At 33.1% G+C, this 25,922-nt stretch overlaps 1 protein-coding gene across 2 annotated transcripts in view; it reads left to right on the top strand.

The window, feature by feature from the left end:
* The window catches only part of LOC120768110 (semaphorin-1A), a 490,487-nt gene that overhangs the window by 338,389 nt on the left and 126,176 nt on the right, over nt 1–25,922 (top strand). For both annotated transcript variants that reach the window (XR_005704731.1, XM_040094657.1), the window contains 2 exons: nt 3,135–3,243; nt 23,691–23,886. Coding sequence is in view for 1 of the 2 variants with exons in the window: in XM_040094657.1 (XP_039950591.1) it covers nt 3,135–3,243; nt 23,691–23,886 (305 nt within the window). In the remaining variant the exon portion in view is untranslated. The remainder of the gene's footprint in view (nt 1–3,134; nt 3,244–23,690; nt 23,887–25,922) is intronic.

Raw genomic sequence — 25,922 nt, 5'->3', positions numbered from 1 at the left:
TTCAATCGAATAAACCTCTTTTGGCACATCATCTCAGCTAGAGCATGTTCTGCATAAACTCCCACCAAAATACGATGACTTTCGGCTGAAGTTTTCTTTATATTAAAGTAATAAAAAAGTGCTCCCCGAAATAACTCTTTTTCAGGCACAAAGCTCGACATATTTGAAAGAAAAAATATTATTGTTCATATTTCCAATGAATATCATACGCTGGAAAGGAACAGACAAAGACAGTAGCGTTCCAACGCTTTTTTGGACTCCATTGGGACCTTCACAAAAGTGTCTGGTGGTAAGAAAGATATTTTTCAAACTGTATATTAATATATCGTCTGTACATATTATTTTACAGTAACTGTAATGGTAAAAAATGCTGATTTTGTCAAGTATCAACAGAATTTTTTCTTTATTGAAGCGTAATAAATATAATTTGGTTTTATATTTCATTAAATTACTACACAGTCCAATTGATAAGTTCGTACATAGACTAACATAGAAGTTTTGATAAAATTTGATTTTATTATTCAATATAATTATCTTCTTTAACGTGTGTTGTTCGGCTCACCTTTGCCACGATATTCGGCCTACTGATAACCTGTTTCCGAGTCTTAAGCATAAATTCAAGACTCAGCGCCAGTACTAATGCTTTGCAACACCATTTTTATAATATATTTGCTTTAAATTTCCAAATAAGCCTCAGTTTCTGCGATTACCTCTTCATTGTTGCTAAAGTTCTTTCCAGCAAGCATTCCAATCTTGAGAACTGAAAACAGTAAGTGTGCAACAGATCTCAAGTAAATGATACATGTTGAAGCAAAACGAAACTTAATTCATGAAATTTTGACATAGTACTCATTGATTTGTGACACGGTGCGTTGACTTGATGAAACAGCACTTTTTTCTTCTTTGAATGGGTCGTTATTTGCGTTTTGATACAACCAACTCTCCAATAACCCTATGTAATAGGCGGTGTTAATGATTTTCTCCAAAATACACTTATCTTGCAGCTGACTTTTGTGTCTTTCCACTATTTGTTCTTGGTTCATCATGTAAATTCCACTCAGCTGTTTGTCGATTGAACTCTGACGTGAGATGATGGAACTTCGAGCATTCATTAGAGTTATCAATTAATGTTTTTTTGACGGATTGTTCGCTCGCGTGGCACCCATTTTACACAGAGCTTCCACTTACCTAAATATTCGTTCAAATTTTAATAAAACACGTTCCTTTTATATCTTCACACAACTTCACTTTACTGTCATCCAAAATTATTTTACGGGCTTTTTTAATTTTTTCTTCGGTAACAGCCTATTAAGCGCGTTCGCTGCCTGCATCGTCCTCGGTACTGTGTCCGAATAATATTAATTAATCCAAACATTGGCTTCAACAGCAGTTTCTTCACAAAGGGCAATACAATATTAACACACGAAATTTCTTTTGATCCATTTTTTTTTTAACTAACACAAGTTGCTTCACCCAAAATGCCATATCTCATAAACTAATAGTTCGACAGCTCTGAAATTTGTACTTGCAGCTTTGAAAGGGAGGTACTGACTATAAATTATATATTTTAATATTAGTAGTGCCATATATATATCAGCGTACAAACTTTTCAGCCTATCTGTTCCTGTTTATTGGCGTGGACAGCGCTTACGCGGTTATAGCGAAATAGAATTTGACAGTTTACCTGTTAGTGAAAATAATTAAACAAAAAATTAAGGTTTTTCAAAGTTTAAAAAGTGAAAATGCAAGCGCTTTTGGAAGCTACTTTTTCAGAAACTATATAATACAAAATCCTTCATGAATTTGATTTGAAACTTTTAGCCAAAGAACAGTTGCCCTTTTGTAGTTTGCTTTGAATTTAAAAGCATCAATTACCAAGTTAATAAACCTAAATAGTGTAATGATCTTCAAAAGTCAAGTTTACACATAAAGTCTTAAAATTTGTTCAAATAAAAGGTCTGCGTGAGCATTTTTGTCATTAGTTTGCATTTTTATAAAACTATCATCGATAAAAAAGGAAGCAGTGGCCATACTATTATGACTACTATGGGCAAAAAATAGTAAGACTTTGTTTCCAATCCTCGAAACACTTGTTAAAATCAATTTCCGGAATAGCCTTCAGTGCGTGTGGCGATTCACGGTAAATGTCTTCTATTGACTCAAAACATTTTTCCCGAACCGGTCGTTTAAGTTTGCTGAATAAGCAGAAGTCATACGGATTAAATCAGGCTATAATTTAAGAAAACTACAATTAAAGAAACAGCATAGCCTTTATTTCTTTAACGTGTGTTGTTCGGCTCACCTTTGCCACGATATTCGGCCTACTGATAACCTGTTTCCGGGTCTTAAGCATAGATTCAAGACTCAGCGCCAGTACTAATGCTTTTCATGACACCGTGGTAATTGAAGCAGAGCTGTGCTTCGAAAAAATTTTGTAATTTTGGCACCAATCGTGCTTTCACTTTGCTTAGGCTCAGATGATCTCTCAGGTTCTCATGGGTTACAATGATCCGATATTCCAACGGTGCCAGCAAGATGTATGACGCTTAAACGTTGATTCTCAAGCAACAATTCCATTTTTTCTTGACGTGTTGATCATCACTTGTTGTTGGTGGCCGTCCTGGACATACTAGTTCGTCGTCATCGAGTTCTCGACTCTTTTTCAATAACTTTTACCAATAATAAATAGTTTCTCGTTACAAACAATTATTACCAAAACAGAAATTTGATTTCGCATACAAAACGTAATGGAACTACATACATTGTTTAATAATTTCACTCATCGGAAAAGTCGTCGAATGCACTTTATGTAGTTCAGAAAGACTAATGCTTATTTTGATGTGACATTTAGCACAGATGTCACTGACAGTCTTACTAACCTAAAAAGAGAAATTTAAATTCAAATGTCTTTCTCTTTTTTGATGAAAGTACTATTTATCAAAAGCGCAGTTACTGAATTTACAATCTGAGCGAAGTGCAACTCTTCATATCTATGGCAGTGTGTATTTTTAAACAAAATATACGTTTTATATTATTAAAATTTTTTACTTCTAATGTGTCTTCTTTGAAGTTTCATTTTTTTTTAAGCATACTTTTGTCTTAACTAATGTATAATTTTCCATTTGTATTTGCAGAAACATCGTCTATAACCTGAGTATACACGATTTATCTGAGCAGCAGCGCTTAGTGTGGCAATCCACGGAGGATGACGTCAAGATGTGCATTATCAAAGGCAAAGCCGAGGTGAGTGCGAAAATAGAACATGATTATTATGACTTTTTTTTGCGTGACAGTCATAATTGCAGCGCTTGATTATTTTTAAAATCATACAAACAATATGGTGGAAAAGATGTACACAAATAAAAAAATATTCACATATATATTCACATTACACACGCCCATCGCCACGCACGCGCTCCGGACATCCACGACACGTGCGTCATTAACGGCGAAATGTGCTTCCGTGCCGCGTTCATATGTGTCGTTTTGTGTGCGAGCGCGCTTCCCTTCGTGCCAGCAGCGGCAATTAATTCGTACTTTAATATTTGTTGTTGCGTTTTTCGTGTATTTTCTTTTGCGCCTGGCTAAGAGCGCCAAGTGTGCGCCGCGAAACTTTAAACAATTAAAAATAAACATGACAAAATATGGGCAACGGCAGTGCAATCAAAATGGCAAGCAGCGCTTGCATATGCGCCTATAAGTATGAATCTGCATATACAATGGTATGCGTGTGCACGATTGCTGCATAATTATAGGCGCTTCAAAGTGCACTTGAACATGCGAAGCTCTACGCCGACAGTCAAACATATGTATGTATGCAGCCGCAAGTGACAACAAACAGCGAAAGGCGCTGCGGACCACATAAGTCACAATTTAAGTGTGCTAAATTGAGGCTGAAAAAATTTAAGCTTTCAAAATGCGAGGCACTTTTCACTCAAAATTCTGGGTCAAAAGGCCAGCTATGCCATTAATTTACGCGTTTGTTGCATAAAATTTAGCGTCCCCCCCGAAGAACTGTATACATATCGATTATAAGTATGTCTAGTTATAGCATACCTTTAGGTGCTGCCACATTAGCACTTAAACAGTTATGACGCGTCACGCATTTTAGCGCTAATTAAGTATTTACTTCAAAGAAATTTTCTCGTGCACTTCGTTTGAAAGCCAGCCACACCTTTCGACGGGAAAGCGCGATAAGCGCCGCAGGCAAAATATGCACAAGACGCCTAAAAGCGTGCTATTGCACCCCACTTCTTTCCGCAACCACTTAGCAATCGCTTGCCAGTCGGCATAATAGGAATTCGTGTACTATTTTACGGCAATTTGTATGCCAACTTTGATGGCATTTTTGTCTGTCCGTTCGTGCATCTGCTTTATCAGCCAACATCACAACTCAGCAGCGCACAGAGACACACACATACATATGCATGTGTACATTCATTTACATGGCAGTTTGCTGTGCCGCACTATTTCCGATTCATTTGTGCTGCATACCGGTAGTATTGTACAACGGTTTATTTACTTTTTTTCTATACAAGTGTTCGGGCGCGTGCATGTGGCTGTGTGTGTTTGTAAGTCATTGTTGGAATGCAATTAGAGTTAGCGAAATATTTTGCATAGTCACGCAATTAGAAACGTCGTCGTCGTCGGCACAGTCGATAAAGGAATGGGTGAATGAACGCTGCACAGTGGGTTCTGTATGGACGAAAATTGCTAAAAATTTTGGGTTTGCTAAAAATTACATAAAAAGAAAATGCGAAAATATTTTATGCCTTTAAACAATGTTTAAGCAAGTGGAAATTTTTTCAGGAAAATTATTAAAAAATTTTTTTTTTGACACAGAAGTTTTTTGACAGAAAAATTTTCTTAGCAATTTTAAAAATATTCAAACTACAATATATTTCATAAAATTGAAAAAGTTATAGATATAAAAATGTATAGAGTTAGATAAAAATAGTTTAAATTAACATTTTAAATTCAAAATTTTAATTTTAACATTTTTTATAATAATATACGTAATTTTGAATTAATTATTGCGGTAATCAAAGTTTCCGCGAAATGTTTTTACATTTCCTACAATTTATTTTTTAATATTTCGAAAATATTTGCTACCATTTTTCAAAAAAATGTTTGTGTACTCTTTAAAAACAGCAATTATTTGTTTTTTTTTTAAATAATTTTTTTCGGAAACACAATTTCTAAAAGTTAATAGTTTGGAATTGTTTCAAAAAAATTTTTTAATGAGGTTCAAAAATATTTTTTTCTTAGTATATACATACATACATACATATTTATATTTTAAATTTTTCGAAAAAAAAATATTACCGTTTTTCAAAAATACTTTTCCAAATTATTTATTTTTGATGATACAAACAAATTTTGCGATTTTTTTAAATAATTTTTTTGCTTATAACAAATACAGACATACATATGTACATACATACACATATATGTATGTATATAAAAAAAATATTAGCAACTTTTTTTCAAAAAATATTTTGTTCTATTTTTAAAATACCTTTTTCTAATATATGTGTACATATTTTTTTAATTTTCAAAAACTCAATATCAAAAAAGATTATTTTTTGGAAACATTTTTTTACCTATGATATGTTTTACTTACATATACATATGTATATTTCATATCAAAAATATTTTAAAAGTTTTTCCAAAAAATATTTTTAAATTTTTTCAACAAAAAATATTTTATTCTTTTTTTAAAATACCTTTTTCTAATACATACATACAATATTTTTTTTAATTTTCAAAAACTCACTTTCAAAAATAATTATTTTTTATTAATGTTTCAAACGTTTATTTTTATTTTTATCAAATACATGCATATGTACATATGTAAGTGTATATTTTAAATTTTTTTCAAAGAAGGTCTAGTTTTTCAAAAATACCTTGCCGAATTTTATGTTTTCAATGTTTAAAAAAAAATTTTGCGTTTTTTTAAAACCTTTTTTGCAAAAACATACTTTCAACATTTTCCAAAAAATATTTTATTCTATATTTAAAGTACTTTTTTAAATTTAAAAAACAATTTTTCAAAAATTATTTTTAATTAAGGTTTGAAGAAAAGTGTTACATTTCTCAAAAACTTGATTTAAATTTTTTCACAAATACATACATATACAGACATATCTGTATGAATGTATTATGTACGCATGTTTTTACACAATTTCAAAAAAAATATCATTTAACTGAAAAAACTTTTCTAATTACATATGTATGTTTTTTCCAATTTTTAAATATATATATGTACATATATTTTTCAAAAATTAAAATTTTTTAATTTTTCAAAAGAATTGTGAAATTTTCCAATATCTTATTTTGAAATTTTTCACAAATGTTTTTATGCATGTATGGACATATTTTTGTTTTTAATTTTCAAAATATTTTCTATTTTAATTTTTTTCGTTACAATTTTCCTATATACATAGATACATATACTTTTTTTCAAATATTTTGCAAAAATATATTTTATTTTAATTTTTGCAAAGAATATGTTTGTTCCGAATACCATTTTTTATTCTTTAATTTTTATAAGTCCACATTTTCAACAAAAAAACGAATACCACCCCACTGTGCGTCATAGTGTATGTATTTAGGTTGGCAGTCGAATTTATTTCCATCCACACCCATTCGAATGTATGTGTGCGCTGCAGCTCTTGAATTTAGTTGTTGGCAATTTGCGTTGCATATTTTTAGGTGTTAAGTTGAATCTAGGCGATTGCGATTACTTTGAAATGCCAAGTAGGCATTGTTTGGTAAACTCGTTATTCCTTGTTTCGCACACTTAACTCTCGACTCATTGCTTATTGCTTTGTAGCACTGCACATCGTGCGCTGCCTTCGCTCTTGCGCCATTTTTCCTTACCCATGAATAATCGGCTTTTCGTCTCCCTCCTTTTGCAATGCAATTCTCGCGCGATTTTTTTTACCTTTTTTTTTAGCTTGCAAAGAAATTGTTTGCATTTTGCGGTAATTTAAACAACTACAAACATACAGACACATATACATGCATATAATTCATATTTGTATGTGCATGCGTGCGTCAGTTTGTATGCATTACATTAAAATTTAAATAAAGTCAAAGTTTCCTGTTATTTGCGGTAAACGAGGAAACTGCCATAAAATACTCCAACATATTTTACAGCGTTCGCTCGCCTTTGCTATGCTTAATATGTTAATAGTTGCGCAATAAAAAAATGAAAGATATTTCATATGCGAATTTAATTAATTTTAGTGGAATGCTTTCACTTGTTTCTGATTGTTGCATACATTTGTGCGCGGCGCGTGTGTGCGCGTCTGCTTGTAGGGTATTTCGCAGAAATTTTTAACTACTTTCTGTTTGATGGCAATTGTTTGAATATGAAGTAATTTTGGCGTTAAAAATTAATTTATTGAGTTCGTTTGCCTGGGCTGCTGTTTAAGTAGTTTTGTTGTTTTTTTTTTTTGCATGCTACATTTTTACTCGAGCGGTTTCATAAGTTTGAATTTTAATTTGAAATTTGTTTTATGTACGATAATATGGTTTTCTCCCTTCAGCAGCCAAAGCCATATTAAATCCTGGATTAAATAATTAAATTAAATAGGTGCTCATGCCACTTTTCAAGCCAGCTGATAAAACTTATGGGCCCTGTTAGTCGATTACCTTAGTAAAAAGCGGGAACAGAAAATTATCAAGGAAACTATAACTCCTGAGGGTCCCCTATTAAGCAGCTGCCCTCAGTAAATTTCCAATTGAACGGAAAAAACAAACAACCAAAGCTTTATTTTTCCAAAAATTACGGCTATTTTTTGTTGAGATACAATGCTTAGTTAGCAGGGCTTCTAATCTCAAATTTTGTTTAGGTTCAATTTCGTTATGTTTTCACCATTGATATTCATTGTACATTTTTATGCTTTGATTGCTTATTGAGCGATTAAAAGTTGATAAATTGTCTGCTCACCATCCTATATTTCACCATTTATATCGATTGAGATTTTAAATCTAAGAGGAATCCCATGATTATCTTTCATGAAACCCATACTTTCCATTCCTGAGTTATATTCGCTTAACTCCATCTGTTATGTACCCATATCTTTTCATAAAATAAATTGTCTTTTCTAACAATTTTTGCTGGTCAACAATAGATAATTTTTACCGTCTGAAAAGAGCACCATGCCAAGGGCCATTTCACATTAACTTTTTCTAAACAGAACTCAAAACGATCACTTACTTTGCACTTTTCCTATTGGCATCCTCTCTATTCTACTTGTATTTGGTTTTCTCCACAAAGAAATTCTTCCAATGTATCCCCTTTTTTCTAAAAATGAACCCTTCCAAACGGAATCGCCGGAAGCATTCTAGAAGCCACTTTACTATGAGATCGATAAAGCAATATGATATGAGCTGCTCTTCGTTAGTGTTATTACTCTGTTCGCTATCGACTAAAATTTTAATTTAGAATTTATGAAATATCAAAGTATCGTGCAGCTCAAATAGTGTGAAAGTTGAAGGTTTTGCCATCTGAAACCCGCTTTTTGACTACCGGGCCTTCATTTTTTACTGACTATGTAGAAAGTTTTCAGACAGTAAAGATGTGTGGATCAATAATGAGCATGACTGCTTTTAAAGATAAATTAAGTTAAGTATTTATGTGATTATAAAATATTAAAAAAAAAATAAATATTACTACGTCAATTGTTTTAAAATTTAAGGAAAAGAAATACTAAGACTTTGTTCATATTTTTAAAGTTCTTAATTTATTCTTCAAAATCTATCTCATCCCCCTCAAAGTAAACCCCTTTTGGCTACAATACACTTATGCCAACCTTTTTTCCATCCTCGAATCAGTTGCTAAATCAATAAGTCAATTTCCGGAATAGCCTCCAATGCGCGATTCACGTTTAAAGTCTCCAATTGACTCCAAACGGTTTCCCTGGAGCGGTCGTTAGTGTTTTCTGAATAGACATACGAAGCCAAAGCAACCGAATACGGTTGTGCCGCACGATACTTATTAAAGATTTATCGAAAAACTCACGAAGCATCAATGCAATATGCGAGGGCCGATTATAGCGGCGCAAAAAACAAGAGTTGTCGGCCCATAATTCCTGCCTCCTTTTGCGAATAGCTTCACGCAAATGCTGCATATCACTCAAATAGTATTCCTTGTGCAGAGTTTGGGCGGTTCGAAGGAGTGCCCCTCATCTCGTTAATCGAAGAAAACTGTCAACATAACGTTACTTTTGACCTGCTTTGACGTGGCTTTTTCGGCTTCGGTTCACCTTTGCCATGATATTCTGCCGATTGATCGTCTGTTTCCAGGTCATAACTATAGATTCAAGACTCATCGCAAGTAATAATACGTTTCATTACATACTGGTAGTCGTAAAGCATTGTTTCACAGTCGTTAAAGCGACTCTGTTTTTTTTTTTTGCCAAAATTAGTGATTTCGGAACCACTTCACTTTTCTTAGACCCAAATTATGTTTTAAAATTGTTTTTCCATTTGCATTTTAAAAGTACATAGTTCGCATGCCCTCAGAAGCAATGATGGCTTTCCAGAAATCGGTACACTATATATACAATTCGATGGGTGTCAAAGGAAAAATTATTTTCTAAAAATGAAGTGCTGGGAGTGGCAGGATGTTTTGTCATTTGCACTTGTATTTCCGAGGCTTGGTAAAGAAAAGTAGAAAAGTTGAAATTTAGATTATTATTTTGTTCTCAAATACGGCGATTCATGAAAAGTACAGATTTTATCACAATTATGACAGTTTCGGAAAGTGAAGCTTATACAAGTTTAGTGTTGATAGTAAACATTTTTCTAAGTATTCTAAGTAAATTATGAAAAAAAGTTCAAAATATCCTTACAAATTAGCACAGATCCGACACAAAACACTCGGAATCCACCAAGCACCAAACCTTGAATGGATTTCCACCAAAAGCATTCGAAACCTCAAAATGGTTGGAGAGAGAAGGTGAAACGTAAGAGCAGATGCAGGAGGTTCTACGAATAGTGTATCAAAATGGCACATCAAGTGCTAATTGAGCCCGATAGGGCTGCACTCCTACCTACCTACCTCCTTACAAATTTTAAGATTCTAAGAGCAAATATGATTATAAAGTTAGACTATAATCGCAATAATCTAGACATACAAAGCCTGTCGCAAAAGAAATAGGACAAAAACAACAAAAAATTAATATTTTTCAAAAGTTATATTTTTTTATTCAAAGTAGTTTCCTTGTGAGTTGTGAGTGATTAATGGTTAATATCGAGTTTTTTGTCAAAAAATCAGTGACAAGCGTCGACCGATGACACGGCGCATTATCGTGCAACAGATGGCAGGACCCTGCCTCACGGTATTGTGGTCGAGCACGACAAAAGACGCTTCATAACACCAAGGTAAAGCACAGCATTAATCGTTTGGCCAGGTGGGACGCACTCTCGGTGTACAATACCCTCGGAATCGTAAAAAAAATTAGCATTGACCTTCTCGGAATCGCTTAAACCACTCATGCACATTACTACGGGATAGGCACTGATCACCATAAACTTTTTTCATCATTTGAAATGTTTCAGTAAACGTTTTCCCAAGTTTAAAACAAAATTTAATATTTGCTCTTTGTTCAAAATGCATTTTACGACCGATGACCAAATGCTGCTGTCACTTTTTGATCGATAACATCGATTGTAGTTATCCAATTGTCTTAAAATTTTTACGAAATGTCAACAAGAGATCAAACTTTTTATTTCATATACCCACCAATAGGTGGCGCCACCAGAAACAGTTATATTTAAAAAGTTCTGTTTCTTTTGCGACAGACCTTGTATTATCGGATACTTTACAAAATTATAGTGAGAAACAGCGATAGCAGTTCCACCAGGATCTAACAGTGATAGAAGCAAGGTATCAAGGTTGATGGGTTCGTCCCATTATGACAGATTATTTCTAATTCTTCAGCATAGATTGTGAATGGGAAAGTTGTGAAGGATAATCTAGGTTAAGTTTTGTTAGGTTAATCTGGCAGGCCAATAAGCCACGCATAGACCAATTTTGGTATTTTGGGATACCAGATGGAGTTGCTAGGTCCTTTAGATTAATTTAATTTTTCGATTAATCCGTATGGATGTTTAGTGTGTTGCGCGTTGCTAACATACCTTTGCGCCAGCCATCTTTTTCAATATTTACTTTGAACTTTCTTTCCCACTAGAAAAACAGGATCATGTAGTCGATATTTGCCCAATCGCCATTACCCACCTAGCTATGCCGGAAGGTTCTGTATGTAAATTCACTTGCCTTACGCCTGTAGTCGTCCCGCCGATTTGGCAGCGCAGTTTTCAGCGAAGAGGTCTATAGGTGTTAGGTGTAGTACCAGTTCAAGAGCCGCCATTGGAGTTTTTCTTAAAGCTCATGTTATTCACAGCGCAGCGAGCCTGTGAACCCTTCCATTGGCTTTCGATAGGTGGATTTCCGAACGCCCGTCCACCATACTACTGCGCCGTAGAGCAGAATATGAGCCAAATATATCCAAAACCGATCTTATATACATATATACATATGGAGTATTCCATACCAAATCGACCACTTTTGAACCCGACCCTTTTAGATTTTGCTGAAACTTCTCCATCCTTTTCTACCCTTTGAAACAAATTTTGGAGAATTTTTTCAAAATTTTTTGTCTAACTTCAAAAAAATTATGAATTTTTCAAAAAAATGCTTTTTTATTTTTTAATAGCCATAACTTTTGTAGAAAATGACGTTTGGGGACCTTTTTTTTTAATTTTTGATTTTTAAATGAACTTTTCGAAAAAATACACGAAAAAATTTAACACGGTCAATTATATAAAACAATCGGTTTTTTCTAAGTAAAATCGTAATTTTTTGGAAGTTCGGCATTTTTTGGAATTTCGCCATTTTTTTTTTTGTTTTTTCCTCAAATAAAACCACAATTAATTTGACAACTATCCCTGCTAATCCCGGAGTGGGCCGATTTTTTTCTATTTTTTTATTTTCTTCATTTTTGAAAATTTGACAATTTTTTTTAATAAATATACATTTGTTTATTTTTAAAATTTTTCAGAATTTTTTAATAATTCTTCACAAGTCCATAATTTCTTTTAGTTTTCAAATATTAAATTTTTGTAATTTTTCTAAAGTATGCGTAAACGTTATGTTTTTCCAAATTTTTACTTCTTTTAATATTCCAAAATTGCTGCGGCCCTTTAAAAAAAACAACCGTCCTTACAATCACTATATTTATTAAATGGTGGACCCCCATAATTAAGACTATGCGAAAAATTCCCCAAATTAATATTGCAAAATTCAGAATAAAATTTCTGAACACGTGATTTTGATTTGCGCTCGCATTCAACGCCGTACGCCACAATGCAAGCTAACCGCCATGCCTAATCACCACTTGATCTCTGCACATTTATGTAATTATTTTCAAAACTTGATTCCTGCACATTTATATAATTATTTTCAAAAATAGCCCACGCATACACAACCTAACCTCGAACCCGAAACCAATAAAAGCACTGATTTGTGATTTATAAAGCGAAAAATTATAATTTTTGTTATCGAAATGCCGGCTTAGTTTTTAATTACAAAATCAAATTACAAACTATTCAGAAACACGGTCAACATATTAATACAATACAAAAAGAGCGCGCTTGTATGTATGTGTGTGTGTGTTTACAAGCCATATGAGCCTGTGTGTAATGGTGTTGTCAGCATATGCGTTCCTAAATGACTACAACGCAGCTGAATAGCAATTAATTAATTTTACAATTATTGTAAGCAAAAGAGCGCACGCACACAGGCACACGAGGAGCGCACACATACACACAAACACATGAACACAATTCCCTATCACATTTATCCAGCCATTTATAATGCATTTATGTAGGAATGTTCATATATGCCCGTTATTGCGTCTGAAATTGCAAACGTTATTCGCAAACAGTCCCTGGTCACTGTCCTTTCGGGTCGAAAGTGCTTTGTATGATAGAGCCTCGCCGGTTAACTGAGTTTAGAGGCCAGCGTTGGTGTCAAAAGCCATTGTAGGCTGTTAGAGTTTTATAACATGCGGGTGGTGCTGTGACACAAGCGGCGTTATAGAATATGGATGTGTATTAGGTTGGTACTTATAAGGACCAAAAAAGCGATATTTTTTATCACAGCTCCGAAAACAACACCACATAGGCGAATCTTTTAAACTTAAAGTTCTTTTTCGAGTATGAGACGATTAGGGTGTTTCATACAGTGTTGGAATTTTCGAAGGTTCAAGAAATATATATTTTTCTTTTTTAATGCCAAAACTAAATATTTATTTAATGGAAGTTGACAGCTATAATGTTTTGTTCTGTATAAAAATTTAACGGCGAAAATTCATTTATTAGGGTGGTTCTTAAGAAGTCAAATGTGCGATTTTCCAGCCTGAACTCCTAAAATAGTACGATCAACGAGCAGGATATCACATTTAACACGTTTTCTTACTTGTATGTGCATTTAGAGCGTGCCGCAGAGTTTTAATGATTTTCGAAGTCTTGTCTTCGAAAATTCGAAGACTAAATATTTTGTATTAACTAGCAAAATTTTATACTTTTTTTAGATGAAAATGCAAGTTATAGAATTTAATCTGATTTGTAGACGGACCGGCGATGTATATATGTATGTATGTATATTTGTGTATTAGGGTGGTTCTTAGAAATATTGCGATTTCGAATATTCAGCCAACGCTCCTAAAACAATATTATCAAAAGTGAAGCTATCACACACAATAATATATTTTTATTTTTTTCTGGAAACATAAGGGTGTCCCACACATGTTTGATTATTGTATATAAACTTGTAATGTTAAAAAAACAGTATTATCTGAAGATATCATATTCATAATATTACATGTCTATTTATTATTATTAATGGACACATTAGGGTGTCCTACACATGGTTGGTTATTGAAAATAAACTTCTAAAGTTCCAAAAAAATTTTATTCAAAATCAATGCTACTGTAGACGAATTTTTAGTCAGTTTCAAACTTTAGTCACGTTTTCAGATGGAGCGTCATTATATATTAGGATGGTTCTTAAAAAAATAAATTATGAAATTTTTTCAGTCACACTTCCAGGAAGAATATATTTTTATGTCCATTAAAACTCTTATTTTACAATAGGTCATTATTTCGAGTTTTATAGGGTCACCTTAATGTTCATATAATTTATTTAGCAACATATCTATTGGTCAAATCTGTAATCTCAATACTTTATGACTATTCAAAATGTAAAATAATAGTAAATCGTTATTTCTTTTTTTTTCGTTCCACCCTAATATTTAAATACTATATTTAGATATAAATATATTCTTGCTGTTTATATCGGAGATCGCAATAATTTATGTGTTAAGCTGATATATGTAATTCGTTGCCTCAATTTTTTCGTAACACCCTAATGTGCATAATATATATTTAGCTATACATATATTCAGTAGTAAGAAGAAGATATATTCAGTAGTTATATCTGTAATCGCAATAATTAATCTTTATTAAAAGTATTAAACAGCTATATGCCGTTATTTCCATTTTTTCCTACCACCCTAATATGTATGTATGTATACATACATATGTATATAATATAGAGCTATATATACATACATATATTCATCGTTTGCAAATGTAATCGAAATGATTAATATCCGTTCAATTCCTATAAGTCGTCATTACGTTATTTTTAGAACCACCCTTATGTTCTTATATTGTATTTAACTACAAACTTACTGTTTATATCTGTAATCGCAATAGTGTATTTCCATTAACATTGTTAAGCTGAGATAAGTCGTTATTTCGATTTTTTCCCATGCCACCCTAATGCAAACATAACAAATTCCATTATAGTAGGTGCGCATATCCACTATGGCACAATTTATATTTTGTTAATTTATTTAAATTCGTGCCTAAAACCTTAAAAGCAATGTAAATAGCGCTGCAAAACAACAACAACGACAATAAAATTAAGCTCAGTATAGCAACAACAACAATAATGCGGGCTGAAAAATGCCAAATACAATAATCGGATTGTTTCAGGGCACAGGCCGCACTATATAAATATAATATACATACATATATGTATACGCATATAGCTTTCAATTTGCATAACAACAACAACTAGGCACACATGAGTGTATGTGCAAGTCACCTAAGTGGCGCTTTGCTGGTCCCGGTTATAATGTTAAATATTTTGAAATAATAAACAAAAGCGTTGCATATGTTGATTTTAAATAATAATTAAGCCGAAGGCCATCGTTGCGCCTGCAAGTGCTCCCAGCTGAATATTTTATTACGCTCGCATAAACACATTCACGCACTCAACTAAACACAACGCAATGCGTGCGAATTTCATGTGGCGGTCAAAAACACACACACATACACATATACTTTCATTTACACACACACCAATACAAATACATATGTACATTTTGCCATCAAAGCGCTTTAGTGGCTTGGTGTTTAGCGCTGTGACATATTTAATGGCAAAACACAATGAAAATGCAATAAAATGGAAATGTTGCGGCTTTTGTAGTAACCTCATAAAAATAACAACAACATAAACAACATAAATTTTGGTAATTTTTAACCAATTTTCCGGTTACAAAAGCATTAAAATTATTATGAAAAGTTTGCTTTACATTTTACGCGAGTTGAGTTTGCTCAATTCGTGTGAATTGTTATTTGAAAAGCTAAAATTTAGTATGTTGCAGTCATGGCGCTTTGTGCCACTTAAATTAAATTGCCAAAAAAAATCGTATAATTGGATAAATTAATTATAATGCATGGAGGTGTTGCAGGTAAACTGTATAGATGCAAATATGCGGGTTAATATACTTTGAATATGAAAATATTTTATCGAAGATGGATGATTTTGGTAGTTAAGGTTATAGTCAATTCGGTTATAGACAATTTTTTTACGTTAACCCAGTTTAGGGTTCAATTTCATTAACCCTCATAATTAAAATATAAAAATATTTTATTGAATATAAGTCGGCTTAGGTAATTAAAGGGTTAATGTTTTAAAAAATCGTTTTTGTGTCTTAATCAGATGTACATACAATTTCACTAACCCACATAATTGAAATATAAATATAATTTAGTTAAAATGGATGATTTTGGTAGTGAAAGGGTTAATATACTCGAAGAAAATCGGTTTTCAATTTTTTTTATGTTTCGGAAAAAAATCTGTTTTAGAAATATGTTTAGGTTTAAACAGATTTGTTTCCATTTCATTAACTCACATAATTTACAGATGCAAATATTTTAGAGAACAAGATGATTTGGGTTGTTAATGTTTTGGAAAAAAATCAGTTTTTGAAAAATTTTTTTGCTTTACCCTGAATCTTATTCGATTTTCATAGGCCATATAATAAGTACAGAAAAGCATTTAAGCAAAAAAGGTGATTTTGGTAGTTAAAGGGTTAATAGATATTCTCCAAAAACTCGGTTTTAGACAATTTTTTTTTTTGTTTAACCTGATTTGGATTCAATTTCATTAACCCGCATAATTGAAATACATGTACATATGTACACATATTTTAAAGAAGATAGTTGACTTTGGTAAATAAAGGGTTAATGTTTTAGAAAAATCAATTTTTTTTTATTAAGTTGATGTATGTATATACAATTTGAATAACCCACAACATTGAAATAGGAATAAAATTTAGTTGAAAAAGATGTATTGGTAGTTAAAGGGTTAATATTGTGGAAAGAAATCGGTGTTAGACAATTTTTTTTTATGTTTAACCAAACTTAGATTCAATTTCATTGACTCACATAATATGAAGATGCAAATGTTTTAGTTAAAATAGATGATTTCGGTAGTTAAAGGGTTAATGTTTTGGAAAAAAATCAGTTCAGAAATTTTTTTGGCATACAACGATTTATGTTCAATTTTATTAAACCAAATAATAGGAATAGGAAAACGTTTCAGCGAAAACAATGATTTCGGTAGTTGAAGGGTTAACAAATGTTCTCGAAAAGCTCGGGTTCAGACAATTTCTTTGTATCTAATTAGATTTGGATTCAATTGCATTTACCCACATAACTGAAATATGAAAATATTTTAGTGAAGATAGTTGACTTTGGTAATTAAAGGGTTAATGTTTTAGAAAAATCAATTTTTTTTTAAATGGGCAGAGCACGCTTAAATTCCAATCGTCGGGCATGCTTTCGTGCGACCATTTACTACAAAGAAGCTGACGCATTTATCTTATCAGATCTTCGCCGCCGTATTTAAATAGCTCGGCCGCCGCATTTTATACTTCAGACGGATAATTGCTATTCGAACTACTTCATGGTCAGGCAGTGGAACGTCTGCTACATCGTTATCGATTGGGGAGTAGGGTTCGCCAGCTCCTGACATTATGCATTCCCTCGATTCAGCAGGCTGGAGAAGTGTTCCCTTCAAAATCTAGCTCAGTCACTAGATCACCTCGGGGCACTCTACAACAGCATGCTCTGGTCTGGATACCTTCAGCCACACCCACCAACGTGAATGTCACTTGAGCACATCCTTTAACATATGATATTTTGAGCTACGAAAACGTCAAAAAATTTTATCAGGTCAATATTCCGAAAACATATCTAAAAATAGATGCCTTAATGTGCATATTATGGTGGTTGAAGTTCTAATTCTACCATTCGGTAATTCGGTCGAGATTTTAGATTGAACCATCTCTTATATTTTCACTTTCAACTCTAAATTTTCATTTACCGCTAGGCCACTTTAGCAATCCTCTAAAGCTTCAACAGCTCTCCTCACTCAATACTGACACTATTCATTTCCAAATGCAACAACAAATCTTACTAATAATTAATTTCTGTTAATACAGAAACAACCCTTAGCTGCGAAGAAATCCCACAGCACACGTTCGCCTACCAAACCACATAAATTTATCTACGTTATCTAACTAATAACAGTAAAATTATTGCGCTGACGAGCTTTGCAAAACAATAGAGCTCGGCTATGCGCCTGGGGTTTTCAATTGTGCGAAATAAGCAGCTCAAATGCCAAGCCGAATGGTATTTTATGGTGGAAAATACATATGTACATACCTCCGTCTATATATACAGGTATATACATATGTATATCGGATAATATTTACGCACCGTTATGTGGGTGCTGGCATGCGCGTGGTCGAGCCATTGCCGATGCGTGTTAGATGCCATGAGCACAAATACTTCGTACACGCACATAACTGTCGCGGTAAGCGGGACTCGGTTGGTTGGCCACTTTGTATTCAGGACCATTTCGAATGACTTAACAAATGTTTTGTGCCGAAATATTCCCGTTAGCGTGTTCACATTAACGTACATACACACACCCTTACACGAATACCTAAACACGCGTACGCATGAAGTGTTCGGGCAGCCCAGAAGGGACTTACTGACTTTACTTACTGATTTGCTGATGCGGCTGTCATTCGTGTTGATGATGATGCTGTTGCATTGTATTTATTTGCGATTATTGCTGCTCCAATTTCAATGATTCGTTTTGTAACGACGAATACAGATGTGCATTAGGGTGGTTCTTAAAAAAGATAAGTTTTGGATTTTTTATACCTCATTCTGTCCTCTTTTTTCGTTGATCCGATTCGTAACATCGAATAAAAATTTGCATTAGGGTGGTTCTAAAAAGTAGGGTGCTGGATTTTTTGAAGCTCATTATGTCAAAATTTCATTGCCCTCTTCGTTCAATAATACCGTTTGTATCGACGAAAACAGATATGTATTAGGGTGGTTCTTAAAAAATAAAGCGCTGGATTTTTTTAACCTAATTATGTCAATCTCTTCATATTCTCTTGTTTCAATAATTCATTATGTAACGACGAATACAGATGTGTATTAGGGTTGTTCTTAAAAAATAAAATTCGGAATATTGTTGTTCTCGCTCTGTCAATCTCTTAATGTCCTCTTGTTTCTAATATTCCTTTTGTAACGTCAGAAGTGTATTATGGTGGTTCTTTAAAAATTGCTTTTGTATGTTTGTTTAGGAAGGGTCGTTTGAAGCCCAGTGTTTCCCAATATTCATATATTACATACTTATATGGAGTCGATTTTTTTTTTTTTAAGAACTTAAAAATTAGAAAAACTACCACGGCTCTCATTTTTTGTTGTTGCTTTTTGGGAATAAAATGTAATAAAATAAAAAATTTACGACCACCCTTTACATTAGTAAATAGAGTGATGTCAATATCAGAAGAAGTCACATAACTATTGGTATTTTAAAAAATATGATTTTCAGAAAAAATTTGAATTTCAGGCCAACCCTATATATAAGTGATATAATGATACGCATTTGCTGTTGTCGTTGCTAACTTTTATATTGTTTTTTGAAAGTTTTCGAACCACCCTAGCATATTTATAAGTATACAAAAAATCCAAAAAACTATGTACCACAGCTCTCATTTGTTGTTATGTATTTTTGGAATCAAATGTAAAATAAATCCCAAATTTTAGGATCACCCTATATATAAGTATAGGGTGACGTGTCATCTGTCGATAACTTATCGAAAAAAAATCTGTACAACAACGAATGATATGCATTTGCTGTTGTCGTTGCTAACCTTTATATATTTTTTTGAAAATTTTAGCACCACCCTAAAATATTTATAAGTATACAAAAAATCAAAAAGCTAGCACGGCTCTAATTTCTTATTGTTGCTGCTTTTTGGGAATGAAATGTAAAAAATGCAATATGTTAGGACCACCCTATACATGTACATATATGTATGCAGTGTTGTACAAATATCAAAACAACCATAACTACTGATATTTTAGGAAATATGATTTAAACAAAAAAATTTGGTATTTTTGGCCAAATTTATTATAAACAATACAGACGATTTTCAATTTTTCGAAAATTTTAAAACCACCCTATGAATACAAACATATATAAAAATTACAAAACAAAATACCACGGCTCTCATGTATTACTGTTGTTGGTTTTTGGGAATAATATTAAAAAAAAAATCTAAAATTTTAGGACCGCCCTATACATACCTAAGTATATAGTGTTGTGTCAATATCAGAAAAAGTCGCTTAACTACTGGTGTTCTGTTGTTGTATATATTTGAATTGCGATTGTGTGCGTGTATTTGTATAAGCATGCGGGCGGACACGAGCACAAAAACCAATATGGCCGTCATTTTACCGTTTTCGCCCCTACTTATTAATAAGTAAACAAATGCCAACGCAAAAACTTTACGGAAGCGTCGCAAAAATGAATTGAATTGAATTAAATATATGCAAAAATTGATAGATAGCTCTGTTTAAACTCGCCAAATAAACGCAAAACAAAACCAACAAAAGTAGCCACAATCGTAAATAAATTGCAAAAACTTCGTCACAGTCTCGTGCATTTGACCCGAATCAACTTTGGTAATTTCTTTAATGGAAAAATATACAATTCGATCATCCTATGGTAACAAAATATAGTCGAAGTTGATAAAGTGCCGCATCCCCATTGAATTTGACCAACCATGAAGTGAAACAACAATAACAGTACATGTTGGTGCGTAGTTGTTATTGTTAATTTAATGAAAGCAAAATTTGAAATTCTTATTTGAAAAATGACACAAATAGAAAACTTTTGGTTAAACACCACAACAGCAGAGCGTTACGAATCTCCATGATAACTCACAGCGAATAGAAAATTGAGAAGCTTCAAAGCGAATATAAAAGTTAGTGGCCGTTGGAAAAAACTTCCTTTAGAATTCACTAACTACTTGTGAATATGCGACAGTACTTAGAAGTGCCTAGTCTTTTCAAGATTTCTATGAAGCAACCACTATTCACTTTGATCTTATAAAGTGAAATAAAATCAGTATGAGTTTACATGAAACAAAACGAAAGCTTTCTTCGATTCCTGAAACCTTGCAGTGTCATGAATCGCAGGTAAAACTGGTAAAAATTGGTATAGTGAGATAGAGATAATGTAGAAAACGGTAGTCACACTTCCCTGCGATATTGGAACACTCAACTCAACTGTATAACTTTCTTCCTGCTGCCACAAACCTCCTTCTTCCATTCGGAAAGACATGACTTGAAGTATTATTACTTTATCCTGGGCTATATTCGGCATAGACCGTACATTGTAAGAATTCAAGAACTTTTAATTATTTTGAGTTGAAGAAAATATTATAGTTGGAAATTATTAACAGCATTGGAGATTCCACTTGGTTGTTTTCTTCTTCTTTTGGTAATGTTTTTTACGTGGCGGGTCCCAAACCCAGCGCACAACCCTGGAAAGGGTTTCACCTTCTTACTTTAGCTCGTCTTCAAACGGATGTTTTTTGGCTACCCAGAGAATACTTGGTCTAAGACCAGAAGTCGTGAGCTGCTTGTGTAAAAAGTAAAATAATCGTTTCTGGCCACTTCCAAGTGAATGGCGTTCAGAGAACTTTCCTCACTTGCGTGAACTTCCACAAATAGCTCCATCATTCATGCTTTCATGATTACTAAGATGCAATATAAGCAATCACTGTTCCCGCGAATCGTTACAAAAGTTTTTTTTTCACCGAACCTTGAAAACTGACGAATCGAACATACAACTGGTGCAGGGATTTCCAATAAGAGTGATATGATTTTTTTTAAAAATAAACATACTAATTGTTAAAGTAATTCAAATGTTTTTTAATTAATGACAAGTACAATCGATACAATTAAGTTCCGTTTACAACATCATTCAAATGGTTGTCACGACTTTTTTTGAAGGAATGAATTTGATGAACCCCATCAAGTACTTTTTCCACTAAATCAAGTCGTATGTCATGAATAACACTTCAATATGACCGTTAAAGATTTTAGAAAGTCTGATCCATTGCTAAATATCCATCAACTCAAATAATCTCACAAGAAGTAGTCCAATAGTGTTATATCACAACTTCTTCGAGGCCATTCAATGTCCCAATTTCTTGAAATAATCGAATCTCATACTTTTCTCACAATACTTCGGTTGTTACACGTGCTGTGTGGCACGTAGCTCCGTGTTGTTGGAACCAGATGTTGTTAAGATCAACTTCTTCCAACTTCGGCCATAAAAAGTTTGTTATCATCCGCTCTCCATTGACAGTAAAAGTCGGTAGCACCAGCCTTTTTTTCGAAACAAGTACGGACCGATGCTTCCACCAATCCTAAAATCACGCCAAGCTGTCAGCAGAATCGACAGTTTTGTTTATTTACCACACTACTCAGATGAAAGTGAGCGGATGATTTTTCTTCTTTCTAAATCTTTTCTCAAAATCCGCCAGATTGTGGTTTGTGCCAGTACCAATTCTTTAGAACGTCTTCGAATCGACAAATTGTGGTCTTCAGCAACACTTGCCTGAACGTCAGCAATATTTTTATACCCTGAACAGGGTATATTAAGTTTGTCACGAAGCTTGTAACACCCAGAATTAAGCGTCGGAGACCCTATAAAGTATATATATAAATGCTCAGTATGTTGAGCTGAGTCGATTTAGCCATGTCCGTCTGTGTGTCTGTCTGTCCGTCTGTCCGTGCGTCCGTCTGTCTATATATATACGAACTAGTCCCTCAGTTTTTAAGAAATCGTTTTGAAATTTTGCAAACGTCATTTCCTCTTCAAGATGCTGCTCATTTGTCGGAACTACCGATATCGGACTACTATAACATATAGCTGCCATACAAACTGAACGATCGGAATCAAGTTCTTATATGGAAAACTTTCACATTTGACAATGTATCTTCACAAAATTTGGCACAGGTTATTTTCTAAGGCAACAATGTAATCTCTGAAGAAATTGTCCAGATCGGCTTACTATAGTATATAGCTGTCATACAAACCGAACGATCGGAATCAAGGGCTTGTATGGAAAATTTTCGCTTTTGACGTGGTATCTTCACGAAATTTGACATAGATTACTGCTTAAGGCAACAATATAATCTCCGAAAAAATTGTTCAGATCGGATTACTATAGCATATAGCTAACATATAAACTGAGCACATAGTTACTAAAAGAAATGCACCTGTGAAGGGTATATTAGCTTCGGTGCAGCCTATATTAACGTTTTCCTTGTTAATACTTAGTTATTCTTTGTCTTGTTGCCACTTGAACATTATGTAAGGAATATTTGATAAGACTTTCCATACACTTGTTAAAAGCTTCGGCTAGGATTGCCTTCAATGCCTTCAGCGAGTTTTGGAGTTTGTCGGGTTCGGCCCATTCTGGGAGCTTTAGATTTTCTTCCGCAAAAACTTGAAAAACAATTCTCAACCGGTTAATACAAATTTATTTTGAATTATGCTTCAAGGATATTTATTAAGGTTTATATGTAGTTATGTAATTATGAGATCAATATTATCGATATCGATCGATTTTCTGGAGTCTTATGTTTTTCGTTTCGGTGAAACGAATTTTTATCCAAAAAAGGAACACCTTTAACCAAAAAATCGATTCTTTAGTATTTATCTAAAATTATATATTTAAATTCAAATTTGTATACACCGTCTGGCGAATTTTTTCGCATTTAAAACTTATTGTAAATTTAAGATTTTTCCATTTTAATACATAGCGCTTAACCGCTCTTACTTTATTGAGTTAATTCCCTCGGATTCGAGCCAAAAAAATGTTTACTCATGCCACGATGTGTTTTCTTTCTTTTTTTCTATTTTTTCAATTTAACAGGAGGCATGTCAAAATTACATTCGCATCATGGTAGTGACGTCGCCGGGTCGTTTGTTCGTGTGCGGCACCAATTCATTTCGGCCTATGTGTAATACATACATAATCAACGAGTACAACTATACCCAGGAGGCGAACAAAAGCGGCCAAGCCGTATGTCCCTACGATCCGCATCACAATTCAACATCAGTATTTGCTGGTAAGTACAATGACGCACACACTCTATAGATATATATATATATATATATAATATATTCTAGAGCACATCACATGCATATTTATGTAACGAAATACGGTTTTGGACATATTAATAGTAGCACATTGCGAAAAGAATGTAAAAGGTTCATGTTTTGAATAATTTGCGTTAATTTTAGGAATTATTTTGCGAGATAAAAAGTATAACAATCGCAGCAAATTTCATAAAAGTTGAAGATAATACTTTCATATCCATATTAGACTCGCAAATGCTAACTTAATGATAGTGCTGATCAACCTCTGACATTGTCAAATATTAGAGAGTGGCGAATAGAACAAAATGATGAAGTGATATGTTTAGGTAAAAAAATTTATAGAGAGAAAAATACCATATTGTCTTATAACCGTGAATTTTTGGTTTGTAAAATATTAGAGAGTGGCGAATAGAACAAACTACTGCTATTTTTCGATAAAAAAAATGCATAGAGAGAAATGCATTCGTTTGTAAATTTTAACAAGAGAGTAAAGGTCTAACTTATAGACGTGTCGAATCGAAGATGACTAGTATTTAAAGTCCCATGATTCCTCCTAAACTATAAATAGTAACAGTAAACTGTCTTCTAACATTTATTGCATTAAAAATTATTTTTAAACCAGTTCTCATAGTTTTTGCTCACGATCGTCCATTTTTCAATCTTTGACCTATTTCAAGGTATCCCATCTGTAGACTATTTTGTCTAGGGTAAGGTTGAAACATTTTTAGAAAGTTATTTACTTTCTTTAAAGCTTCTATAGTAATGTAAAATGTTCGCTGTAGACTACAGTCGATAGATGTCGCGCTACAAAATAGGCAAACAGCAATTTCTTAGCTTCAAATATGTCTACTTCTAGGTTTGTCAACAAACGCAAATACAATAAAGTTTAGAATTGCATTTGTATGTTCCAAAAACACTATTTCCATTACATTTTCAAATACTTTTTTCCAAAACTTGTCTCAAAATTTTTATATATAATCGATTTAGAGTCGAAAACCTGAATTAACTGATATGTATACCACCCAACTTGCTGGTTTTTAATAGCTGCAGGCTTCCAAAATGCAACTGCGTCTATTAATACGCGCAACACTGTATACAAATTTTTCTACTTTTTTTATATGTGCCTATAAAAGCAAGCAGCCAAATAGTTGTTATTAACTTTCGTTCTGTAAAATTCTGTTCTATTAATATGTCTATAACTGTATAAAAATTATATCTACACTCATATTTGTATACCTATAAGAGTTCACACAGTCAAAAAGCTGTTACTAGCTTTATCCATAAACTTTACAAAAACAAATGCTTCTATTAATATGCCCAAAACTTTATAAAAATTTGATCTATATCCATATATGGATACCTATAAAAGTCCAAACAGTCAAAAAGCTGTTACTAGCATTATCTCTAAACTTATTAAAAGTAAGTGATGTTATTAATATTCCCAAAACTGTTTAGAATTTTTTACTAAATCTACATACACATGCTCAAAAAGTCCAACCAATCATACTTCTACCGCTAATTTTAGTACAAAATTAAAATATAAAAAGAAGTGCTACTATTAATATGCACAAAACTGTTTAATTTTTTTTACTAAATCTACATATACTTAAAAAGTCCAACCAACCACATTCCTGTCGCTAACTTTCGACTAAAAATTAAATCTAAAAAGAAGTGCTACTATTAATATGCACGAAACTGTATGAAAAATCTACTTTTCTCTATACATACATACATATGTATGTATATATAAAAGAACACCAGCGCTGCATGTTAAACGCGTACCCTTGGTGCTGCCAGCCACATGCCAAAAACGTGCCCTCGACTCCGCCTGCCCCCACCCTACTACTACAGCTACTAGCGTCATTTTCAGCGAACGTTATCAACCAATTCACAAGTTAGCTTTTAACGTATGCAACGTCATGTTTTTTCGTCAATTTCAACATTTTACTTTTGTTTCACTTTTTTATTTCGATTTTTATTTCAGTCGTCCTCACTTTTTCACGCT

This window comes from Bactrocera tryoni, chromosome 2 (genome assembly GCF_016617805.1).
Source record: "Bactrocera tryoni isolate S06 chromosome 2, CSIRO_BtryS06_freeze2, whole genome shotgun sequence".
Classification (NCBI taxonomy): domain Eukaryota; kingdom Metazoa; phylum Arthropoda; class Insecta; order Diptera; family Tephritidae; genus Bactrocera; species Bactrocera tryoni.
This window is presented reverse-complemented; position numbering and strand designations above follow the sequence as displayed.